This window comes from Notothenia rossii, assembly GCF_949606895.1.
Source record: "Notothenia rossii genome assembly, chromosome: 1".
Lineage (NCBI taxonomy): Eukaryota > Metazoa > Chordata > Actinopteri > Perciformes > Nototheniidae > Notothenia > Notothenia rossii.
In genome coordinates this window covers 383,607-407,744 of record NC_136912.1, presented here as the reverse complement: position 1 = coordinate 407,744, position 24,138 = coordinate 383,607, and the positions used below count along the sequence as shown (strand labels likewise).

Here is a 24,138-nt window from a genome sequence, read left to right as displayed (position 1 = left end):
GAGTGAGTGTGTGTGTCAGTGTGTGTCTCAGTGTGTGTGTGTGTGTGTGTGTGTGTGTGTGTGTGTGTGTGTCAGTGTGTGTGTCAGTGTGTGTGTGAGTGTGTGTGTCAGTGTGTGTGTCAGTGTGTGTGTGTGTGAGTGTGTGTGTCAGTGTGTGTGTGTGTGTGTCAGTGTGTGTGTGTGTGTGTGTGTGTGTGTGTGTGTGTGTGTGTGTCAGTGTGTGTGTGTGTGTGTGTGTGTGTGTGTGTGTGTGTGTGTGTGTGTGTGTGTGTGTCAGTGTGTGTGTGTGTGTGTGTGTGTGTGTGTGTGTGTGTGTGTGTGTGTGTGTGTGTGTGTGTGTGTGTGTGTGTGTGTGTGTGAGTGAGTGTGTGTGTCAGTGTGTGTCTCAGTGTGTGTGTGTGTGTGTGTGTGTGTGTGTGTGTCAGTGTGTGTGTCAGTGTGTGTGTGAGTGTGTGTGTCAGTGTGTGTGTCAGTGTGTGTGTGTGTGAGTGTGTGTGTCAGTGTGTGTGTCAGTGTGTGTGTGTGTCAGTGTGTGTGTCAGTGTGTGTGTCAGTGTGTGTGTCAGTGTGTGTGTCAGTGTGTGTGTGTCAGTGTGTGTGTCAGTGTGTGTGTCAGTGTGTGTCAGTGTGTGTGTCAGTGTGTGTGTCAGTGTGTGTGTGTGTGTGTGTGTGTGTGTGTGTGAGTGTGTGTGTCAGTGTGTGTGTGTCAGTGTGTGTGTGTGTGTCAGTGTGTGTCAGTGTGTGTGTCAGTGTGTGTGTCAGTGTGTGTGTGTGTGTGTGTGAGTGTGTGTGTGTCAGTGTGTGTGTGTGTGTGTGTGTGTCAGTGTGTGTGTCAGTGTGTGTCAGTGTGTGTGTCAGTGTGTGTGTCAGTGTGTGTGTGTGTGTGTGTGTGTGTGTGTGTGTGTGTGTGTGTGTGTGTGTGTGTCAGTGTGTGTGTCAGTGTGTGTGTCAGTGTGTGTGTGTGTGTGTGTGTGTGTGTGTGTGTGTGTGTGTGTGTGTCAGTGTGTGTGTCAGTGTGTGTGTGTGTGTGTGTGTGTGTGTGTGTGTGTGTGTGTGTGTGTGTGTGTGTGTGTGTGTGTGTGTGTCAGTGTGTGTGTCAGTGTGTGTGTCAGTGTGTGTGTGTGTGTGTGTGTGTGTGTGTGTGTGTGTGTGTGTGTCAGTGTGTGTGTCAGTGCCTTCACTCTGACCAAACATTGGATAAACGTTATTTAAATGGTGGTGCTACAAACATCAGGGGGATTTGTTTGTTTTCTGTACTGTAATAAAGTAAACAACAGCAAGACGTGAACATGGTGCTACCTCAGGATGAAGTACTAACAGGTCGATCAGTGATGATGGTTCATATCAATGTGTTACTCTAACAGACATTATTATGGGATGTTATGAACATCTCACACACAGCTCAGTGACGTTAAAGATGCTCGTATGTTTTGATGTAGCTAACGTCGAGCTAACGTCTGCTTGTTAATGGGAGGGAGCCTAATGTAGCATGTTAGCTTTCTCAACTTTGTATGGAGCTGTTGACCTCCACAAATAAACACCATGAAACAGACTCATAGTGCTGACTCGTGTTCAGGGTTCAGGACTCATAGTGCTGACTCAGGGTTCAGGGTTCAGGACTCATAGTGCTGACTCGTGTTCAGGGTTCAGGACTCATAGTGCTGACTCGTGTTCAGGGTTCAGGACTCATAGTGCTGACTCGTGTTCAGGGTTCAGGACTCATAGTGCTGACTCGTGTTCAGGGTTCAGGACTCATAGTGCTGACTCAGGGTTCAGGGTTCAGGACTCATAGTGCTGACTCGTGTTCAGGGTTCAGGACTCATAGTGCTGACTCAGGGTTCAGGGTTCAGGACTCATAGTGCTGACTCAGGGTTCAGGGTTCAGGACTCATAATGCTGACTCAGGGTTCAGGACTCATAGTGCTGACTCAGGGTTCAGGACTCATAGTGCTGACTCGTGTTCAGGGTTCAGGACTCATAGTGCTGACTCAGGGTTCAGGACTCATAGTGCTGACTCGTGTTCAGGGTTCAGGACTCATAATGCTGACTCGTGTTCAGGGTTCAGGACTCATAGTGCTGACTCGTGTTCAGGGTTCAGGACTCATAGTGCTGACTCGTGTTCAGGGTTCAGGACTCATAATGCTGACTCAGGGTTCAGGGTTCAGGACTCATAGTGCTGACTCGTGTTCAGGGTTCAGGACTCATAGTGCTGACTCGTGTTCAGGACTCATAATGCTGACTGGTGTTCAGGGTTCAGGTCTCCTAATGCTGACTCAGGGTTCAGGACTCATAGTGCTGACTCAGGGTTCAGGACTCATAATGCTGACTCGTGTTCAGGGTTCAGGACTCATAGTGCTGACTCGTGTTCAGGGTTCAGGACTCATAGTGCTGACTCGTGTTCAGGGTTCAGGACTCATAGTGCTGACTCGTGTTCAGGGTTCAGGAATCATAGTGCTGACTCAGGCTTCAGGGTTCAGGACTCATAGTGCTGACTCGTGTTCAGGACTCATAATGCTGACTCAGGGTTCAGGACTCATAATGCTGACTCAGGGTTCATGACTCATAATGCTGACTCAGGGTTCAGGACTCATCATGCTGACTCAGGGTTCAGGACTCATAGTGCTGACTCAGGGTTCAGGACTCATAATGCTGACTCAGGGTTCAGGACTCATAATGCTGACTCAGGGTTCAGGACTCAGGGTTCAGGACTCATAATGCTGACTCAGGGTTCAGGACTCATAATGCTGACTCAGGGTTCAGGACTCATAATGCTGACTCGTGTTCAGGACTCATAATGCTGACTCAGGGTTCAGGTCTCATAATGCTGACTCAGGGTTCAGGACTCATAGTGCTGACTCAGGGTTCAGGACTCATAATGCTGACTCAGGGTTCAGGTCTCATAATGCTGACTCAGGGTTCAGGACTCATAATGCTGACTCAGGGTTCAGGACTCATAATGCTGACTCAGGGTTCAGGACTCATAATGCTGACTCAGGACTCAGGACTCATAATGCTGACTCAGGGTTCAGGACTCATAATGCTGACTCAGGGTTCAGGACTCATAATGTTGACTCAGGGTTCAGGACTCATAATGCTTACTCAGGGTTCAGGACTCATAGTGCTGACTCAGGGTTCAGGACTCATAATGCTGACTCAGGGTTCAGGACTCATAGTGCTGACTCAGGACTCAGGACTCATAATGCTGACTCAGGGTTCAGGACTCATAATGCTGACTCAGGGTTCAGGACTCATAGTGCTGACTCAGGGTTCAGGACTCATAGTGCTGACTCAGGACTCAGGACTCATAATGCTGACTCAGGGTTCAGGACTCATAATGCTGACTCAGGGTTCAGGACTCATAATGCTGACTCAGGGTTCAGGACTCATAATGCTGACTCAGGGTCCAGGACTCATAATGCTGACTCAGGGTTCAGGATTCATAGTGCTGACTCAGGTCAGGGTTCAGGACTCATAATGCTGACTCAGGGTTCAGGACTCATAATGCTGACTCAGGGTCCAGGACTCATAATGCTGACTCAGGGTCCAGGACTCATAATGCTGACTCAGGTCAGGGTTCAGGACTCATAGTGCTGACTCAGGGTTCAGGACTCATAATGCTGACTCAGGGTTCAGGACTCATAATGCTGACTCAGGGTTCAGGACTCATAATGCTGACTCAGGGTTCAGGACTCTTAATGCTGACTCAGGGTTCAGGACTCATAATGCTGACTCAGGTGAGGTATCACTCCGGTCATTGTACGTACTTCCTCTCACTGGAATATTAACGGTCAGATTGAATACAACATCGACCCAATTTCTCCGGTCAATGACAGGAGAGTTTTGAAAGTGACAAAACACTGTTCCACACATTTAAAAACACTTAATCCATGTTTACCCAGGATCCATGCACCTTCCCTGGCTTGTAAAATGTGGTGATGCGCCCTGGAGGAATCCTACTATTTAAAACATGTATACACTCGTGTACACCATTCATAGGGTCCCCTAACACAGGGCACACAGCCTGGAGCTCACTGGGGTCCTGCATATGCTTTAATCAGGCTTGTCCATTTGCGCCATCCGTGGAGTCTCCCCGCCTTTCAGAGACCTATTGCTGGGTAAAAACAGCCCTGTGCTCCGCCCCCTGGATCTCTGCATGTGAGTGTGCCTGTGAGTCTCTGGCTACTGTCCACATGCCCGCATTATGAGGCGCTATTTTCGGATACATTTTCTAATTTTCACCACTTTTCCCTCGGTAAAATGAGGTCTGTCACTTTGGCTAACCGCACCACTGTCGGTCGTCTCCCGAGAGTGGACATCCATTGCCCCTAAGTGAAAAAAATATAATTAAAATGGGCCCACTTTGAAATAAATAAAACATATAGCTGAAAAAATCTGCCTCTTTCTTCAGACTTCCTCACAGAGCCCCTCCTCCAACACACACGAACGCGCACATGACCAATGAGGGCACGAGATAAGTTAGTGCACAGATGGAAGGCTGACAGGCAGGTAGGCCATCCAGTTACTTTAGCCGGCTCAGATGATTGGTCGTGCTTTTTACAGCACCACGGCTTCCACAGATTAATTTGTGTTTGTATTTATTGTCAAAGCATTTAATATATTCATTGCTATCGGGATGTTAAGAGCATTCCATGGAATATAACAAAAAGTGTTTTCTGAAATAAATGACATACCCCATTGAATTATGACTGAAGATCGTCAGCTGTCTTCCTCTCCCTTGTTGTTCCTCGACACGTAAAGGCTGCAGCACCTTTGACAACTTCTCTCCACATATCAAACCTACCGGTAAACCAGCATCGTTTGCTGTGAAAGCAGATAACTCTGTCCACACAGAATTAAATCCTGTGTTCCTCCGGTACTGTTCTTTGATCTATCCATAGTTCGCTCATCGAGCCGGGGGTCAGGTTATTCACCCGCAGGAAAAGGCGCTCGCGCGGGACCGTAGCAGGATGTGACGCATATTTTAGTTGACCTAATTAAAACCGTTTTGTTTTTTATTTATGTGTCACAGTATCACCTCAAAATACAAGATACCAAACATTTTCAACCGTGCAACAAAATATAAATAGTCCTACAAATACTTTTATTTTATTTCCTTATTTTTGTCTAAGCTCAAGGGAGCCAGAGGGGGGGGCTTAAAGGGCCGCGGGTTGCCGACCCCTGGTCTAGGGTAACATTTTGGTTTAATAACATTACCAAGCATCACATCAGCCCAGTCCTCAAAGACCTCCACTGGCTTCCTGTCTCCCATCGCATCAACTACAAAGTTCTGGTCCTCACCTACAAAGCACTCCACCATCTGGCCCCCCCTTATCTCACAAACCTTCTCACTCCTTATCAACCCCCACGGTCCCTCAGATCCACCGCAGCCGGACTCCTATCCACTCCCACATCCACACTCTGCAGCTTTGGGGACAGAGCCTTCTCAGTGGCAGCTCCTAGGCTCTGGAACTCCCTCCCCCAAGATCTCCGTGACTCTGAGTCCCTCACAGTCTTTCAGTCCCGCCTCAAAACACATCTTTTCAAATCTGTCTACCCATAAGCCCCCCCCCCCCCTCTCAGTCAACTTCCTCTTGACTGCCTTTTTATTTTACTATACTTACTTGTTTGCCTGTCCTTGTTTGTCTACCCTCCCTCATATTGTAAAGCATCTTTGAGTTGTGAAAAGCGCTATATAAATAAAATGCATTATTATTATTATTATTATTATTATTATTATTATTGTTGTTTCCCCGACTCAGACTGCAAGGAATCTGGGTGTGACCCTAGATAACAAACTGTCCTTCACTGCAAACATCTCTGCTACAACCCGCTGCTGCAGATACACTCTTTACAACATCAGGAGGATACGTCCCCAGCTGACCCAGAAAGAGACGCAGGTTCTGGTCCAGGCTCTCGTCATCTCAGTCCTAGACTACTGCAACTCCCTCCTGGCTGGTCTGCCTGCATGTGCCATCCGACCTCTAGATCCAAAATGGTGGAATGAGCTCCCCATTGAAATCAGGACAGCAGAAAGCTTACACATCTTCTTCAGACTGAAAACTCATCTCTTTGGACTCCACTTCCAGAGATAGAATTACTAACAAAGCACTTATATACTAATAAAGGGCTGGCTTATCTAAAGTCAGTTGAGTAGCACTTGAAATGTTTGGCTCTATGAAACCTGATGAACTTATATGATTCTGTTTTCTTCAAGGTTGTATCTTGTTGGTCGAACGCACTTATTGTAAGTCTCTCTGGATAAAAGCATCAGCTAAATGTAATGTAATGAAAGTACATGTCACATGTTGTCCGTGATTTCAAACTAAAAGCATGCAAACACTGCTCCTCTTTCCTCTCCTTCTGGTGTGATAATAATAATAATGAAGACATTCCTCTCTGTTTAGACCTCAGTTATATATATGACGTTATAGTATATATTAATATTGATGTATTTCTATATTTAGTCTTCTTGAATCAGATTGATCTCACTGATTTTTAACCTCTCTTATTGTGGTGAGTTTCGCTCCGGACCGGCAGAGCGCGTTGCGTCACTTCCGGTGTGAGCAGAGTGTCATGGCGGCGCCCTGTAGCAGAGATCGTTGCACTCTGTTTACAGATTAAAGCCGTTTGAATATAATCTAGAGTTTAGATCCACGTTAGTTTCCGCAGTCTGAGGAGAGGAGAGACCCGGGATGAGCCCGCAGGTGAGTTACCCCCCTGCTTAGACACCTCCCTTTATTATATTCATGCTTCAGATTATAATACACTAAGGTGATCTCTCTACTCTATACACTATAGATCTATGGTGTATATCTACACTATAGATCTATGGTGTATATCTAGAGTCTACACTATAGATCTATAGATATATATAGACATAGAAAGACAAGTTTGCATCTGGTTCTCCAGAGAAAGAGTTATTTCTGATTTCAGTTTCTGTTAATATGCAGATTAGGAATAATGTCAAATGTTGTTGTTGTTATTATTATTGTTGTTATTATTAAATTAGATTAGTTATTATTTATTTCTGATCTTGTTTATTATTCAAACTGAAAGCAGAGTTTTAAGACGTTGATCTTAATGTTTAAATAAAATCTGTAGATATTTATAAAACCTTTTAAAATCGTATTTAAGTAATGAATTATTACACCAGTGGCGTCAGGGCCCTCTAGGCCTGAGATATTTTACTAAAGAATATTTAAAAACATTAAAAAAGAAAAATATTTTTTTAATATATATCTTTTTAAATGTGTTTTTAGTTATATTTTTCTCATTAGTTTTACCAAAATAACTTGATTTAATTTGATTTAAAATAACATTTCCAAAGAAATAAATCCTTAGAAATGTGCCTAATCAGTTTCTTTTTGAATGTGAAGGGTTAAAGGAAAGAAGCTCGTCTCTGTGAGTTACTGTGATGAACTCACAGAGGGCGTAGTAACTGCACGAGAGAGTAATGTCAGATGACAGTACAATTGACCAATCATATCATCCCTCTAAATGGGTGGGTGCCCTCTCTGAAACTTTTCTTGTTTCCATAGCAACAACAACTTCCTGTCAACAGGGTAAACTCGCCTCTAAAATAAAAGCATGCCAAATTACACTTAAGACATACAACTGCAACGAAGGTAACAAACACAATGCAATATCCTTTTCAATTTCACAGAACACAAATAGGGTTATTTACAGGTGTTGTTCTGTGTGGTAGAGTGTGTGTCATTGATGCGTTTTGCACCCCGGGCCGTTGTTTTGATATTCTGCTGAAGTATACGCTGTGACTAATAACTCGAGGGAAGGGGTGGGGGTCAGAGGGCCTAGGTATAAAAGTCACGGCTCGCCACTGTATTACACATTATATATATTATACATATAATTATATATAATATAATATATTAGGGGTGGAACGGTTCACAAAAACTTCGGTTCGGTACGTACCTCGGTTTTTAGGTCACGGTGCGGTACGTTTTCGGTACAGCAGAAAGAATGATAACAAAACATAAAATATATATTTTCTTTAATTATTATTAAACTGTGAATATTCACTCAAATAAATACAAAATATAATAAAATAAACATTAAGGTGCAGCATTTTGATGAACTGAAATCATCTGTATTTGAACTGTACTGTACTCGTACCTAAGCAGCCAGCTTGACATTAGGACTTGCTTCTCATTGTATGTTTAAAGAAAGATGAACTTGTCCACATTGCTTGCTGAAAGAGCAGATCTGCTGGCACTAACAATGTCTCCTGCTGTGGAGAACACCCTCTCTAGGGACAGAGGTAGCAGATACAGCCAGGTAGCGCTTTGCTAACATGGCAACATAAGGAGATTTGGCGTTTGTAATAGCTTTGGCTCGGTCTGAACTTGTTGCGAGTGGTGGAGGCTTAAATGCTAGCGGGAGTTGGGTTTGCACTTCAGTCTGTTTTCTTTTGGTACCGGTGTTGCAGTATAAGTTGAGTCATGACAACTGGCGACATTCTATTATTTTCGTCATAGGAATCCGGGGCGTGTACATTGAGGACCCATTGTTGACATTGAAAAGTAGAAATGGGTCCGGGTTCTTATGGGTTAAACGTATCGGCTTAAAGGCATAATAGAACTACCGTATTATATGTATTCAACTTGTGCCCCGCTGGACTTACTTTTCTTTGGTTTACCGTTACTGTGACATATCAGTATAGCCACGGAAGATAGTTTGTGTGTTTCATTCCCATGCATCAAGGTTATTTTCATGTATGTAATTGTTTTTCCTGCACAGTGTAGAGTCTTGTTGTGATGAGAGGGATACAGGTATTTCATAAAATAAACGTGCTCCCTGGAGGTTAGCTACAGAATTGATATCACAATTTAATCGGAGCTGATCACAAGTTGTCATGACTGATCCAGTCATCTCGATGAGCGTTCGGGCTGTGAATAAACAACTTGTGTTTTACTTTTAGGCTTTCTGAAGGTATGGACAGCTATCAAAGCTACTATACATCACATTAAGAACGATGAACAAATGAAAGTCGGACACAAATATATAATTTAAATGATTTATTGAAGTTTGCAATGTTTTGAACCGGCATCCACACAGTCACCTACTTTGTAATGTTCGATACCTCCCTGTAAGCGTCACGATATCGGCCTCTCACCCACAACCTCACATACGAGTACTGAATGTGCAGCAAAGTGATCTTAGGAAGGCAGATATAGCAAAAGATGAACGTAAACGACAAACGATGTTTCTTTCCTGGTAAGTCAACAATGGGTCCTCAATGTACACGCCCCGGATTCCTATGACGAAAATAATAGAATGTCGCCAGTTGTCATGACTCAATTTATACTGTAACACGGGTGATATTCACGTTCGGGTGATGCCTTTTCAAATGAGTGTGCAAGTTTGATGTATTGCCAGCCGCGTAACCAATGTTAGTTGAACAATGCAGACAAACAGCTTTGGTTTGGTCCACCTGTCTTTGTCCATCATCCTTGTACGTAACTGCCAAACCAAAAGGTTCCCAAACCGGAGACTTCAATGATGCTGGAGGATTCTAGAGCTCAACTTTATCTGCGTTCACCATTTCGACAGTTCCTCAAATTACTGACTACATTTGAACGCATCCCTCTGACCAGCTCTCAGAGTATGCCTCTCGTCCAATGAAGTTGTTCACGTTCTCAATTTTTTACGTTTAACGTTATATTCGTTCGGTACACTTCGTACTACCGAACCGAAGGGCCCGTACCGAATATTCTCGGTACGAATCAGGGATGCCAGAAACTGACCATGATCAAAATCGAAAATCGGACAGCCCTGGCGAATAACAATCGATTATTCGACGCACCCCCCCCCCCCGCGCTAAAACAGCTGATCACAACGTTCACACTCTGTGGTCACGAAGTACTCCACTAGCCCCCCCCCCGGGAGAGAAAAAAGCAGCGGTGTGTAGCAGCCTGCGCTGCTGGCTTCCTCCAAGCTTACAGTAAAACAAACTGGTGGTGTGACCAATGGCCATTTATAATTATTAATACTATTATTAGCGTTAGTCTATATTTTGGTTGAAACTAAGCCAGGAAAAAAAAAAACATAAATAATAATAAAAAAATATATAAATAAAATCGAATTTTAAAAAATAATTTTCGGTTATGGAGACTGTAACGAATAATCGAATAATCGCTGGCATCCCTAGTACGAATACTTATACCGTTACACCCCTAATATATATTATATAAACAGTCAGATTATAACGTTAATATAACGGGAAGACTAAATGTAAACAGGAAGTTGTCCCTGCAGTGATGATGTCATCAGTGATGATTTCATCGGTGATGCGTGTGGCACGGCGTCTCCATGGCGACCGTGCTCTTCTCGGCCACTTCCTGTCTCCGTCTCGAAGCCCCGCCCCCTTCCTCACCTGTCAGCCAGACAGGAAGTACGCCTCCAAACAGGTGAGACTTTAACCTACCTGCAGCTCAGACACACACACACACACACTGAGACACACACTGAGACACACACACACACACACACACACACACACACACACTGAGACACACACACACACTGAGACACACACACACACACACACACACACACACACACTGAGACACACACACACACACACACACACACACACACACACACACACACACACACTGAGACACACACACACACACACACACACACACACACACACACACTGAGACACACACACACACTGAGACACACACACACACACACACACACACACACACACACACACACTGAGACACACACACACACACACACACACACACACACTGAGACACACACACACACACACACACACCCACACACACACACACACACACACACACACTGAGATACACACACACACACACACACACACACACACACACACACACACACACACACACACACACACACACACACTGAGACACTGAGACACACACACAGCAGAGGACTTACGTGTGTGTGTGTGTGTGTGTGTGTGTGTGTGTGTGTGTGTGTGTGTGTGTGTGTGTGTGTGTGTGTGTGTGTGTGTGTGTGTGTGTGTGTGTGTGTGTGTGTGTGTGTGTGTGTGTGTGTGTGTGTGTGTGTGTGTGTGTGTGTGTGTGTGTGTGTGTGTGTGTGTAGTTTAAAGGTCCAAAGAGAGAGCCCAGGGTCCAGAAGGTGAAGCCGGTGAAACAGGAAGTGGAGATCCGTCAGAGGATGAGTGTTTCTGAACTCGCTGACGCCATGAACAAAGACGTTGGTGAGAAATCAAATACGTTTATATTATTAACAAACAAAGACTCTTTTTGTCCTCATCCATTTCTACATCAACATGTGTCCCCTCTTCTTCATGTCTCTTCTACATCACCATGTGTCCCCTCTTCTCCATGTCTCTTCTACATCAACATGTGTCCCCTCTTCTTCATGTCTCTTCTACATCAACATGTGTCCCCTCTTCTTCATGTCTCTTCTACATCAACATGTGTCCCCTCTTCTTCATGTCTCTTCTACATCAACATGTGTCCCCTCTTCTCCATGTCTCTTCTACATCAACATGTGTCCCCTCTTCTCCATGTCTCTTCTACATCAACATGTGTCCCCTCTTCTCCATGTCTCTTCTACATCAACATGTGTCCCCTCTTCTCCATGTCTCTTCTACATCAACATGTGTCCCCTCTTCTTCATGTCTCTTCTACATCAACATGTGTCCCCTCTTCTTCATGTCTCTTCTACATCAACACGTGTCCCCTCTTCTTCATGTCTCTTCTACATCAACATGTGTCCCCTCTTCTCCATGTCTCTTCTACATCAACATGTGTCCCCTCTTCTCCATGTCTCTTCTACATCAACATGTGTCCCCTCTTCTCCATGTCTCTTCTACATCAACATGTGTCCCCTCTTCTTCATGTCTCTTCTACATCAACATGTGTCCCCTCTTCTTCATGTCTCTTCTACATCAACATGTGTCCCCTCTTCTTCATGTCTCTTCTACATCAACATGTGTCCCCTCTGTGGAAAGAGACTCTCTCTTCACACAGAGGGGACACATGTCTCTTCTACATCAACATGTGTCCCCTCTTCTTCATGTCTCTTCTACATCAACATGTGTCCCCTCTTCTTCATGTCTCTTCTTCATCAACATGTGTCCCCTCTTCTTCATGTCTCTTCTACATCAACATGTGTCCCCTCTTCTCCATGTCTTTTCCACATCAACATGTGTCCCCTCTTCTCCATGTCTCTTCTACATCAACATGTGTCCCCTCTTCTCCATGTCTCTTCTACATCAACATGTGTCCCCTCTTCTCCATGTCTCTTCTACATCAACATGTGTCCCCTCTTCTTCATGTCTCTTCTACATCAACATGTGTCCCCTCTTCTCCATGTCTCTTCTACATCAACATGTGTCCCCTCTTCTCCATGTCTCTTCTACATCAACATGTGTCCCCTCTTCTTCATGTCTCTTCTACATCAACATGTGTCCCCTCTTCTCCATGTCTCTTCTACATCAACATGTGTCCCCTCTTCTCCATGTCTCTTCTACATCAACATGTGTCCCCTCTTCTCCATGTCTCTTCTACATCAACATGTGTCCCCTCTTCTTCATGTCTCTTCTACATCAACATGTGTCCCCTCTTCTTCATGTCTCTTCTACATCAACATGTGTCCCCTCTTCTTCATGTCTCTTCTACATCAACATGTGTCCCCTCTGTGGAAAGAGACTCTCTCTTCACACAGAGGGGACACATGTCTCTTCTACATCAACATGTGTCCCCTCTTCTTCATGTCTCTTCTACATCAACATGTGTCCCCTCTTCTTCATGTCTCTTCTTCATCAACATGTGTCCCCTCTTCTTCATGTCTCTTCTACATCAACATGTGTCCCCTCTTCTCCATGTCTCTTCTACATCAACATGTGTCCCCTCTTCTCCATGTCTCTTCTACATCAACATGTGTCCCCTCTTCTCCATGTCTCTTCTACATCAACATGTGTCCCCTCTTCTTCATGTCTCTTCTACATCAACATGTGTCCCCTCTTCTCCATGTCTCTTCTACATCAACATGTGTCCCCTCTTCTTCATGTCTCTTCTACATCAACATGTGTCCCCTCTTCTTCATGTCTCTTCTTCATCAACATGTGTCCCCTCTTCTTCATGTCTCTTCTACATCAACATGTGTCCCCTCTTCTCCATGTCTCTTCTACATCAACATGTGTCCCCTCTTCTCCATGTCTCTTCTACATCAACATGTGTCCCCTCTTCTCCATGTCTCTTCTACATCAACATGTGTCCCCTCTTCTACATGTCTCTTCTACATCAACATGTGTCCCCTCTTCTCCATGTCTCTTCTACATCAACATGTGTCCCCTCTTCTACATGTCTCTTCTACATCAACATGTGTCCCCTCTTCTCCATGTCTCTTCTACATCAACATGTGTCCCCTCTTCTCCATGTCTCTTCTACATCAACTTGTGTCCCCTCTTCTTCATGTCTCTTCTACATCAACATGTGTCCCCTCTTCTTCATGTCTCTACTACATCAACATGTGTCCCCTCTTCTTCATGTCTCTTCTACATCAACATGTGTCCCCTCTTCTCCATGTCTCTTCTACATCAACATGTGTCCCCTCTTCTTCATGTCTCTTCTACATCAACATGTGTCCCCTCTTCTTCATGTCTCTTCTACATCAACATGTGTCCCCTCTGTGGAAAGAGACTCTCTCTTCACACAGAGGGGACACATGTCTCTTCTACATCAACATGTGTCCCCTCTTCTTCATGTCTCTTCTACATCAACATGTGTCCCCTCTTCTTCATGTCTCTTCTTCATCAACATGTGTCCCCTCTTCTTCATGTCTCTTCTACATCAACATGTGTCCCCTCTTCTCCATGTCTCTTCTACATCAACATGTGTCCCCTCTTCTCCATGTCTCTTCTACATCAACATGTGTCCCCTCTTCTCCATGTCTCTTCTACATCAACATGTGTCCCCTCTTCTTCATGTCTCTTCTACATCAACATGTGTCCCCTCTTCTCCATGTCTCTTCTACATCAACATGTGTCCCCTCTTCTTCATGTCTCTTCTACATCAACATGTGTCCCCTCTTCTTCATGTCTCTTCTTCATCAACATGTGTCCCCTCTTCTTCATGTCTCTTCTACATCAACATGTGTCCCCTCTTCTCCATGTCTCTTCTACATCAACATGTGTCCCCTCTTCTTCATGTCTCTTCTACATCAACATGTGTCCCCTCTTCTTCATGTCTCTTCTACATCAACATGTGTCCCCTCTGTGGAAAGAGACTCTCTCTTCACACAGAGGGGACACATGTCTCTTCTACATCAACATGTGTCCCCTCTTCTTCATGTCTCTTCTACATCAACATGTGTCCCCTCTTCTCCATGTCTCTTCTACATCAACATGTGTCCCCTCTTCTTCATGTCTCTTCTACATCAACATGTGTCCCCTCTTCTTCATGTCTCTTCTTCATCAACATGTGTCCCCTCTTCTTCATGTCTCTTCTACATCAACATGTGTCCCCTCTTCTCCATGTCTCTTCTACATCAACATGTGTCCCCTCTGTGGAAAGAGACTCTCTCTTCACACAGAGGGGACACATGTCTCTTCTACATCAACATGTGTCCCCTCTTCTTCATGTCTCTTCTACATCAACATGTGTCCCCTCTTCTTCATGTCTCTTCTTCATCAACATGTGTCCCCTCTTCTTCATGTCTCTTCTACATCAACATGTGTCCCCTCTTCTCCATGTCTCTTCTACATCAACATGTGTCCCCTCTTCTTCATGTCTCTTCTTCATCAACATGTGTCCCCTCTTCTTCATGTCTCTTCTACATCAACATGTGTCCCCTCTTCTCCATGTCTCTTCTACATCAACATGTGTCCCCTCTTCTTCATGTCTCTTCTATATCAACATGTGTCCCCTCTTCTTCATGTCTCTTCTACATCAACATGTGTCCCCTCTTCTTCATGTCTCTTCTACATCAACATGTGTCCCCTCTTCTCCATGTCTCTTCTACATCAACATGTGTCCCCTCTTCTTCATGTCTCTTCTACATCAACATGTGTCCCCTCTTCTCCATGTCTCTTCTACATCAACATGTGTCCCCTCTTCTTCATGTCTCTTCTACATCAACATCTGTCCCCTCTTCTTCATGTCTCTTCTTCATCAACATGTGTCCCCTCTTCTTCATGTCTCTTCTACATCAACATGTGTCCCCTCTTCTTCATGTCTCTTCTACATCAACATGTGTCCCCTCTTCCTCATGTCTCTTCTTCATCAACATGTGTCCCCTCTTCTTCATGTCTCTTCTACATCAACATGTGTCCCCTCTTCTTCATGTCTCTTCTTCATCAACATGTGTCCCCTCTTCTTCATGTCTCTTCTACATCAACATGTGTCCCCTCTTCTTCATGTCTCTTCTACATCAACATGTGTCCCCTCTTCTTCATGTCTCTTCTACATCAACATGTGTCCCCTCTTCTCCATGTCTCTTCTACATCAACATGTGTCCCCTCTTCTTCATGTCTCTTCTACATCAACATGTGTCCCCTCTTCTCCATGTCTCTTCTACATCAACATGTGTCCCCTCTTCTTCATGTCTCTTCTACATCAACATGTGTCCCCTCTTCTTCATGTCTCTTCTACATCAACATGTGTCCCCTCTTCTTCATGTCTCTTCTACATCAACATGTGTCCCCTCTTCTCCATGTCTCTTCTACATCAACATGTGTCCCCTCTTCTTCATGTCTCTTCTACATCAACATGTGTCCCCTCTTCTCCATGTCTCTTCTACATCAACATGTGTCCCCTCTTCTTCATGTCTCTTCTACATCAACATGTGTCCCCTCTTCTTCATGTCTCTTCTTCATCAACATGTGTCCCCTCTTCTTCATGTCTCTTCTACATCAACATGTGTCCCCTCTTCTCCATGTCTCTTCTACATCAACATGTGTCCCCTCTTCTCCATGTCTCTTCTACATCAACATGTGTCCCCTCTTCTCCATGTCTCTTCTACATCAACATGTGTCCCCTCTTCTACATGTCTCTTCTACATCAACATGTGTCCCCTCTTCTCCATGTCTCTTCTACATCAACATGTGTCCCCTCTTCTCCATGTCTCTTCTACATCAACATGTGTCCCCTCTTCTACATGTCTCTTCTACATCAACATGTGTCCCCTCTTCTCCATGTCTCTTCTACATCAACATGTGTCCCCTCTTCTTCATGTCTCTTCTACATCAACATGTGTCCCCTCTTCTTCATGTCTCTTCTTCATCAACATGTGTCCCCTCTTCTTCATGTCTCTTCTACATCAACATGTGTCCCCTCTTCTCCATGTCTCTTCTACATCAACATGTGTCCCCTCTTCTCCATGTCTCTTCTACATCAACATGTGTCCCCTCTTCTCCATGTCTCTTCTACATCAACATGTGTCCCCTCTTCTTCATGTCTCTTCTACATCAACATGTGTCCCCTCTTCTCCATGTCTCTTCTACATCAACATGTGTCCCCTCTTCTCCATGTCTCTTCTACATCAACATGTGTCCCCTCTTCTCCATGTCTCTTCTACATCAACACGTGTCCCCTCTTCTCCATGTCACTTCTACATCAACATGTGTCCCCTCTCCTTCATGTCTCTTCTACATCAACATGTGTCCCCTCTTCTCCATGTCTCTTCTACATCAACACGTGTCCCCTCTTCTCCATGTCTCTTCTACATCAACATGTGTCCCCTCTTCTCCATGTCTCTTCTACATCAACATGTGTCCCCTCTTCTCCATGTCTCTTCTACATCAACATGTGTCCCCTCTTCTTCATGTCTCTTCTACATCAACATGTGTCCCCTCTTCTTCATGTCTCTTCTACATCAACATGTGTCCCCTCTTCTTCATGTCTCTTCTACATCAACATGTGTCCCCTCTTCTCCATGTCTCTTCTACATCAACATGTGTCCCCTCTTCTTCATGTCTCTTCTACATCAACATGTGTCCCCTCTTCTCCATGTCTCTTCTACATCAACACGTGTCCCCTCTTCTCCATGTCTCTTCTACATCAACATGTGTCCCCTCTTCTTCATGTCTCTTCTACATCAACATGTGTCCCCTCTTCTTCATGTCTCTTCTACATCAACATGTGTCCCCTCTTCTCCATGTCTCTTCTACATCAACACGTGTCCCCTCTTCTCCATGTCTCTTCTACATCAACATGTGTCCCCTCTTCTTCATGTCTCTTCTACATCAACATCTGTCCCCTCTTCTTCATGTCTCTTCTACATCAACATCTGTCCCCTCTTCTTCATGTCTCTTCTTCATCAACATGTGTCCCCTCTTCTTCATGTCTCTTCTACATCAACATGTGTCCCCTCTTCTTCATGTCTCTTCTACATCAACATGTGTCCCCTCTTCCTCATGTCTCTTCTTCATCAACATGTGTCCCCTCTTCTTCATGTCTCTTCTACATCAACATGTGTCCCCTCTTCTTCATGTCTCTTCTTCATCAACATGTGTCCCCTCTTCTTCATGTCTCTTCTACATCAACATGTGTCCCCTCTTCTTCATGTCTCTTCTACATCAACATGTGTCCCCTCTTCTTCATGTCTCTTCTACATCAACATGTGTCCCCTCTTCTCCATGTCTCTTCTACATCAACATGTGTCCCCTCTTCTTCATGTCTCTTCTACATCAACATGTGTCCCCTCTTCTCCATGTCTCTTCTACATCAACACGTGTCCCCTCTTCTCCATGTCTCTTCTACATCAACATGTGTCCCCTCTTCTCCATGTCTCTTCTACATCAACATGTGTCCCCTCTTCTCCATGTCTCTTCTACATCAACATGTGTCCCCTCTTCTTCATGTCTCTTCTACATCAACATGTGTCCCCTCTTCTTCATGTCTCTTCTACATCAACATGTGTCCCCTCTTCTTCATGTCTCTTCAACATCAACATCTGTCCCCTCTTCTCCATGTCTCTTCTACATCAACATGTGTCCCCTCTTCTCCATGTCTCTTCTACATCAACACGTGTCCCCTCTTCTCCATGTCTCTTCTACATCAACATGTGTCCCCTCTTCTTCATGTCTCTTCTACATCAACATGTGTCCCCTCTTCTTCATGTCTCTTCTACATCAACATGTGTCCCCTCTCCTCCATGTCTCTTCTACATCAACATGTGTCCCCTCTTCTCCATGTCTCTTCTACATCAACATGTGTCCCCTCTTCTTCATGTCTCTTCTACATCAACACGTGTCCCCTCTTCTTCATGTCTCTTCAACATCAACATCTGTCCCCTCTTCTCCATGTCTCTTCTACATCAACATGTGTCCCCTCTTCTCCATGTCTCTTCTACATCAACACGTGTCCCCTCTTCTCCATGTCTCTTCTACATCAACATGTGTCCCCTCTTCTTCATGTCTCTTCTACATCAACATGTGTCCCCTCTTCTTCATGTCTCTTCTACATCAACATGTGTCCCCTCTCCTCCATGTCTCTTCTACATCAACATGTGTCCCCTCTTCTCCATGTCTCTTCTACATCAACATGTGTCCCCTCTTCTCCATGTCTCTTCTACATCAACATGTGTCCCCTCTTCTTCATGTCTCTTCTTCATCAACATGTGTCCCCTCTTCTTCATGTCTCTTCTACATCAACATGTGTCCCCTCTTCTTCATGTCTCTTCTTCATCAACATGTGTCCCCTCTTCTTCATGTCTCTTCTACATCAACATGTGTCCCCTCTTCTCCATGTCTCTTCTACATCAACATGTGTCCCCTCTTCTTCATGTCTCTTCTTCATCAACATGTGTCCCCTCTTCTTCATGTCTCTTCTACATCAACATGTGTCCCCTCTTCTCCATGTCTCTTCTACATCAACATGTGTCCCCTCTTCTTCATGTCTCTTCTATATCAACATGTGTCTCCTCTTCTTCATGTCTCTTCTATATCAACATGTGTCTCCTCTTCTTCATGTCTCTTCTATATCAACATGTGTCTCCTCTTCTTCATGTCTCTTCTACATCAACATGTGTCCCCTCTGTGGAAAGAGACTCTCTCTTCACACAGAGGGGACACATGTCTCTTCTACATCAACATGTGTCCCCTCTTCTTCATGTCTCTTCTACATCAACATGTGTCCCCTCTTCTTCATGTCTCTTCTACATCAACATGTGTCCCCTCTTCTTCATGTCTCTTCTACATCAACATGTGTCCCCTCTTCTTCATGTCTCTTCTACATCAACATGTGTCCCCTCTTCTTCATGTCTCTTCTACATCAACATGTGTCCCCTCTTCTTCATGTCTCTTCTACATCAACATGTGTCCCCTCTTCTCCATGTCTCTCTACATCAACATGTGTCCCCTCTTCTTCATGTCTCTTCTACATCAACATGTGTCCCCTCTTCTTCATGTCTCTTCTACATCAACATGTGTCCCCTCTCCTTCATGTCTCTTCTACATCAACATGTGTCCCCTCTTCTCCATGTCTCTCTACATCAGCATGTGTCCCCTCTTCTTCATGTCTCTTCTACATCAACATGTGTCCCCTCTCCTTCATGTCTCTCTACATCAGCATGTGTCCCCTCTTCTTCATGTCTCTTCTACATCAACATGTGTCCCCTCTTCTTCATGTCTCTTCTACATCAACATGTGTCCCCTCTTCTCCATGTCTCTTCTACATCAACATGTGTCCCCTCTTCTTCATGTCTCTTCTACATCAACATGTGTCCCCTCTTCTCCATGTCTCTTCTACATCAACATGTGTCCACTCTTCTTCATGTCTCTTCTACATCAACATGTGTCCCCTCTTCTTCATGTCTCTCCTACATCAACATGTGTCCCCTCTTCTCCATGTCTCTTCTACATCAACATGTGTCCCCTCTTCTTCATGTCTCTTCTACATCAACATGTGTCCCCTCTTCTCCATGTCTCTTCTACATCAACACGTGTCCCCTCTTCTCCATGTCTCTTCTACATCAACATGTGTCCCCTCTTCTTCATGTCTCTTCTACATCAACATGTGTCCCCTCTTCTCCATGTCTCTTCTACATCAACATGTGTCCCCTCTTCTTCATGTCTCTTCTACATCAACATGTGTCCCCTCTTCTTCATGTCTCTTCTACATCAACATGTGTCCCCTCTGTGGAAAGAGACTCTCTCTTCACACAGAGGGGACACATGTCTCTTCTACATCAACATGTGTCCCCTCTTCTTCATGTCTCTTCTACATCAACATGTGTCCCCTCTTCTTCATGTCTCTTCTTCATCAACATGTGTCCCCTCTTCTTCATGTCTCTTCTACATCAACATGTGTCCCCTCTTCTCCATGTCTCTTCTACATCAACATGTGTCCCCTCTTCTTCATGTCTCTTCTTCATCAACATGTGTCCCCTCTTCTTCATGTCTCTTCTACATCAACATGTGTCCCCTCTTCTCCATGTCTCTCTACATCAACATGTGTCCCCTCTTCTTCATGTCTCTTCTACATCAACATGTGTCCCCTCTTCTTCATGTCTCTTCTACATCAACATGTGTCCCCTCTCCTTCATGTCTCTTCTACATCAACATGTGTCCCCTCTTCTCCATGTCTCTCTACATCAGCATGTGTCCCCTCTTCTTCATGTCTCTTCTACATCAACATGTGTCCCCTCTCCTTCATGTCTCTCTACATCAGCATGTGTCCCCTCTTCTTCATGTCTCTTCTACATCAACATGTGTCCCCTCTTCTTCATGTCTCTTCTACATCAACATGTGTCCCCTCTTCTCCATGTCTCTTCTACATCAACATGTGTCCCCTCTTCTTCATGTCTCTTCTACATCAACATGTGTCCCCTCTTCTCCATGTCTCTTCTACATCAACATGTGTCCACTCTTCTTCATGTCTCTTCTACATCAACATGTGTCCCCTCTTCTTCATGTCTCTCCTACATCAACATGTGTCCCCTCTTCTCCATGTCTCTTCTACATCAACATGTGTCCCCTCTTCTTCATGTCTCTTCTACATCAACATGTGTCCCCTCTTCTCCATGTCTCTTCTACATCAACACGTGTCCCCTCTTCTCCATGTCTCTTCTACATCAACATGTGTCCCCTCTTCTTCATGTCTCTTCTACATCAACATGTGTCCCCTCTTCTCCATGTCTCTTCTACATCAACATGTGTCCCCTCTTCTTCATGTCTCTTCTACATCAACATGTGTCCCCTCTTCTTCATGTCTCTTCTACATCAACATGTGTCCCCTCTGTGGAAAGAGACTCTCTCTTCACACAGAGGGGACACATGTCTCTTCTACATCAACATGTGTCCCCACTTCTTCATGTCTCTTCTACATCAACATGTGTCCCCTCTTCTCCATGTCTCTTCTACATCAACATGTGTCCCCTCTTCTTCATGTCTCTTCTACATCAACATGTGTCCCCTCTTCTTCATGTCTCTTCTACATCAACATGTGTCCCCTCTTCTTCATGTCTCTTCTACATCAACATGTGTCCCCTCTTCTCCATGTCTCTTCTACATCAACATGTGTCCCCTCTTCTTCATGTCTCTTCTACATCAACATGTGTCCCCTCTTCTCCATGTCTCTTCTACATCAACATGTGTCCCCTCTTCTTCATGTCTCTCCTACATCAGCATGTGTCCCCTCTTCTTCATGTCTCTTCTACATCAACATGTGTCCCCTCTTCTTCATGTCTCTTCTACATCAACATGTGTCCCCTCTTCTTCATGTCTCTTCTACATCAACATGTGTCCCCTCTTCTCCATGTCTCTTCTACATCAACATGTGTCCCCTCTTCTTCATGTCTCTTCTTCATCAACATGTGTCCCCTCTTCTCCATGTCTCTTCTACATCAACATGTGTCCCCTCTTCTTCATGTCTCTTCTACATCAACATGTGTCCCCTCTTCTCCATGTCTCTTCTACATCAACATGTGTCCCCTCTTCTTCTACATCAACATGTGTCCCCTCTTCTTCATGTCTCTTCTTCATCAACATGTGTCCCCTCTTCTCCATGTCTCTTCTACATCAACATGTGTCCCCTCTTCTTCATGTCTCTTCTACATCAACATGTGTCCCCTCTTCTTCATGTCTCTTCTACATCAACATGTGTCCCCTCTTCTTCATGTCTCTTCTTCATCAACATGTGTCCCCTCTTCTCCATGTCTCTTCTACATCAACATGTGTCCCCTCTTCTTCATGTCTCTTCTACATCAACATGTGTCCCCTCTTCTTCATGTCTCTTCTACATCAACATGTGTCCCCTCTTCTTCATGTCTCTTCTACATCAACATGTGTCCCCTCTTCTTCATGTCTCTTCTACATCAACATGTGTCCCCTCTGTGGAAAGAGACTCTCTCTTCACACAGAGGGGACACATGTCTCTTCTACATCAACATGTGTCCCCTCTTCTTCATGTCTCTTCTACATCAACATGTGTCCCCTCTTCTTCATGTCTCTTCTTCATCAACATGTGTCCCCTCTTCTTCATGTCTCTTCTACATCAACATGTGTCCCCTCTTCTCCATGTCTCTTCTACATCAACATGTGTCCCCTCTTCTCCATGTCTCTTCTACATCAACATGTGTCCCCTCTTCTTCATGTCTCTTCTACATCAACATGTGTCCCCTCTTCTTCATGTCTCTTCTACATCAACATGTGTCCCCTCTTCTCCATGTCTCTTCTACATCAACATGTGTCCCCTCTTCTCCATGTCCCTTCTACATCAACATGTGTCCCCTCTTCTTCATGTCTCTTCTATATCAACATGTGTCCCCTCTTCTTCATGTCTCTTCTACATCAACATGTGTCCCCTCTTCTTCATGTCTCTTCTACATCAACATGTGTCCCCTCTTCTTCATGTCTCTTCTACATCAACATGTGTCCCCTCTTCTTCATGTCTCTCTACATCAGCATGTGTCCCCTCTTCTTCATGTCTCTGCCACATCAACATGTGTCCCCTCTTCTTCATGTCTCTTCTACATCAACATGTGTCCCCTCTTCTCCATGACTCTTCTACATCAACATGTGTCCCCTCTTCCTCATGTCTCTTCTACATCAACATGTGTCCCCTGTTCTCCATGTCTCTTCTACATCAACATGTGTCCCCTCTTCTCCATGTCTCTTCTACATCAACATGTGTCCCCTCTTCCTCATGTCTCTTCTACATCAACATGTGTCCCCTCTTCTTCATGTCTCTTCTACATCAACATGTGTCCCCTCTTCTCCATGTCTCTTCTACATCAACATGTGTCCCCTCTTCCTCATGTCTCTTCTACATCAACATGTGTCCCCTCTTCTCCATGTCTCTTCTACATCAACATGTGTCCCCTCTTCTCCATGTCTCTTCTACATCAACATGTGTCCCCTCTTCTCCATGTCTCCTCTACATCAACATGTGTCCCCTCTTCCTCATGTCTCTTCTACATCAACATGTGTCCCCTCTTCTCCATGTCTCTTCTGCATCAACATGTGTCCCCTCTTCTCCATGTCTCTTCTACATCAACATGTGTCCCCTCTTCTTCATGTCTCTTCTACATCAACATGTGTCCTTTCTTCCTCATGTCTCTTCTACATCAACATGTGTCCCCTCTTCTTCATGTCTCTTCTACATCAACATGTGTCCTTTCTTCCTCATGTCTCTTCTACATCAACATGTGTCCCCTCTTCTCCATGTCTCTTCTACATCAACATGTGTCCCCTCTTCCTCATGTCTCTTCTACATCAACATGTGTCCTTTCTTCCTCATGTCTCTTCTACATCAACATGTGTCCCCTCTTCCTCATGTCTCTTCTACATCAACATGTGTCCCCTCTTCTTCATGTCTCTTCTACATCAACATGTGTCCCCTCTTCCTCATGTCTCTTCTACATCAACATGTGTCCCCTCTTCTTCATGTCTCTTCTACATCAACATGTGTCCCCTCTTCTCCATGTCTCTTCTACATCAACATGTGTCCCCTCTTCTACATGTCTCTTCTACATCAACATGTGTCCCCTCTTCCTCATGTCTCTTCTGCATCAACATGTGTCCCCTCTTCTTCATGTCTCTTCTACATCAACATGTGTCCCCTCTTCTTCATGTCTCTTCTACATCAACATGTGTCCCCTCTTCCTCATGTCTCTTCTACATCAACATGTGTCCCCTCTTCTTCATGTCTCTTCTA

General features: G+C 44.6%; 1 protein-coding gene across 1 annotated transcript in view; it reads left to right on the top strand.

Annotated features, from left to right (window-relative positions):
* Positions 1–6,545: 6,545 nt before the first annotated feature.
* The window catches only part of mtif2 (mitochondrial translational initiation factor 2), a 38,921-nt gene continuing 21,328 nt past the window's right edge, over positions 6,546–24,138 (top strand). The window contains exons 1-3 of the mRNA XM_079676677.1: positions 6,546–6,702; positions 10,274–10,425; positions 11,114–11,231. Coding sequence (XP_079532803.1) covers positions 10,276–10,425; positions 11,114–11,231 — 268 coding nt within the window. The 5' untranslated portion in view covers positions 6,546–6,702; positions 10,274–10,275. The remainder of the gene's footprint in view (positions 6,703–10,273; positions 10,426–11,113; positions 11,232–24,138) is intronic.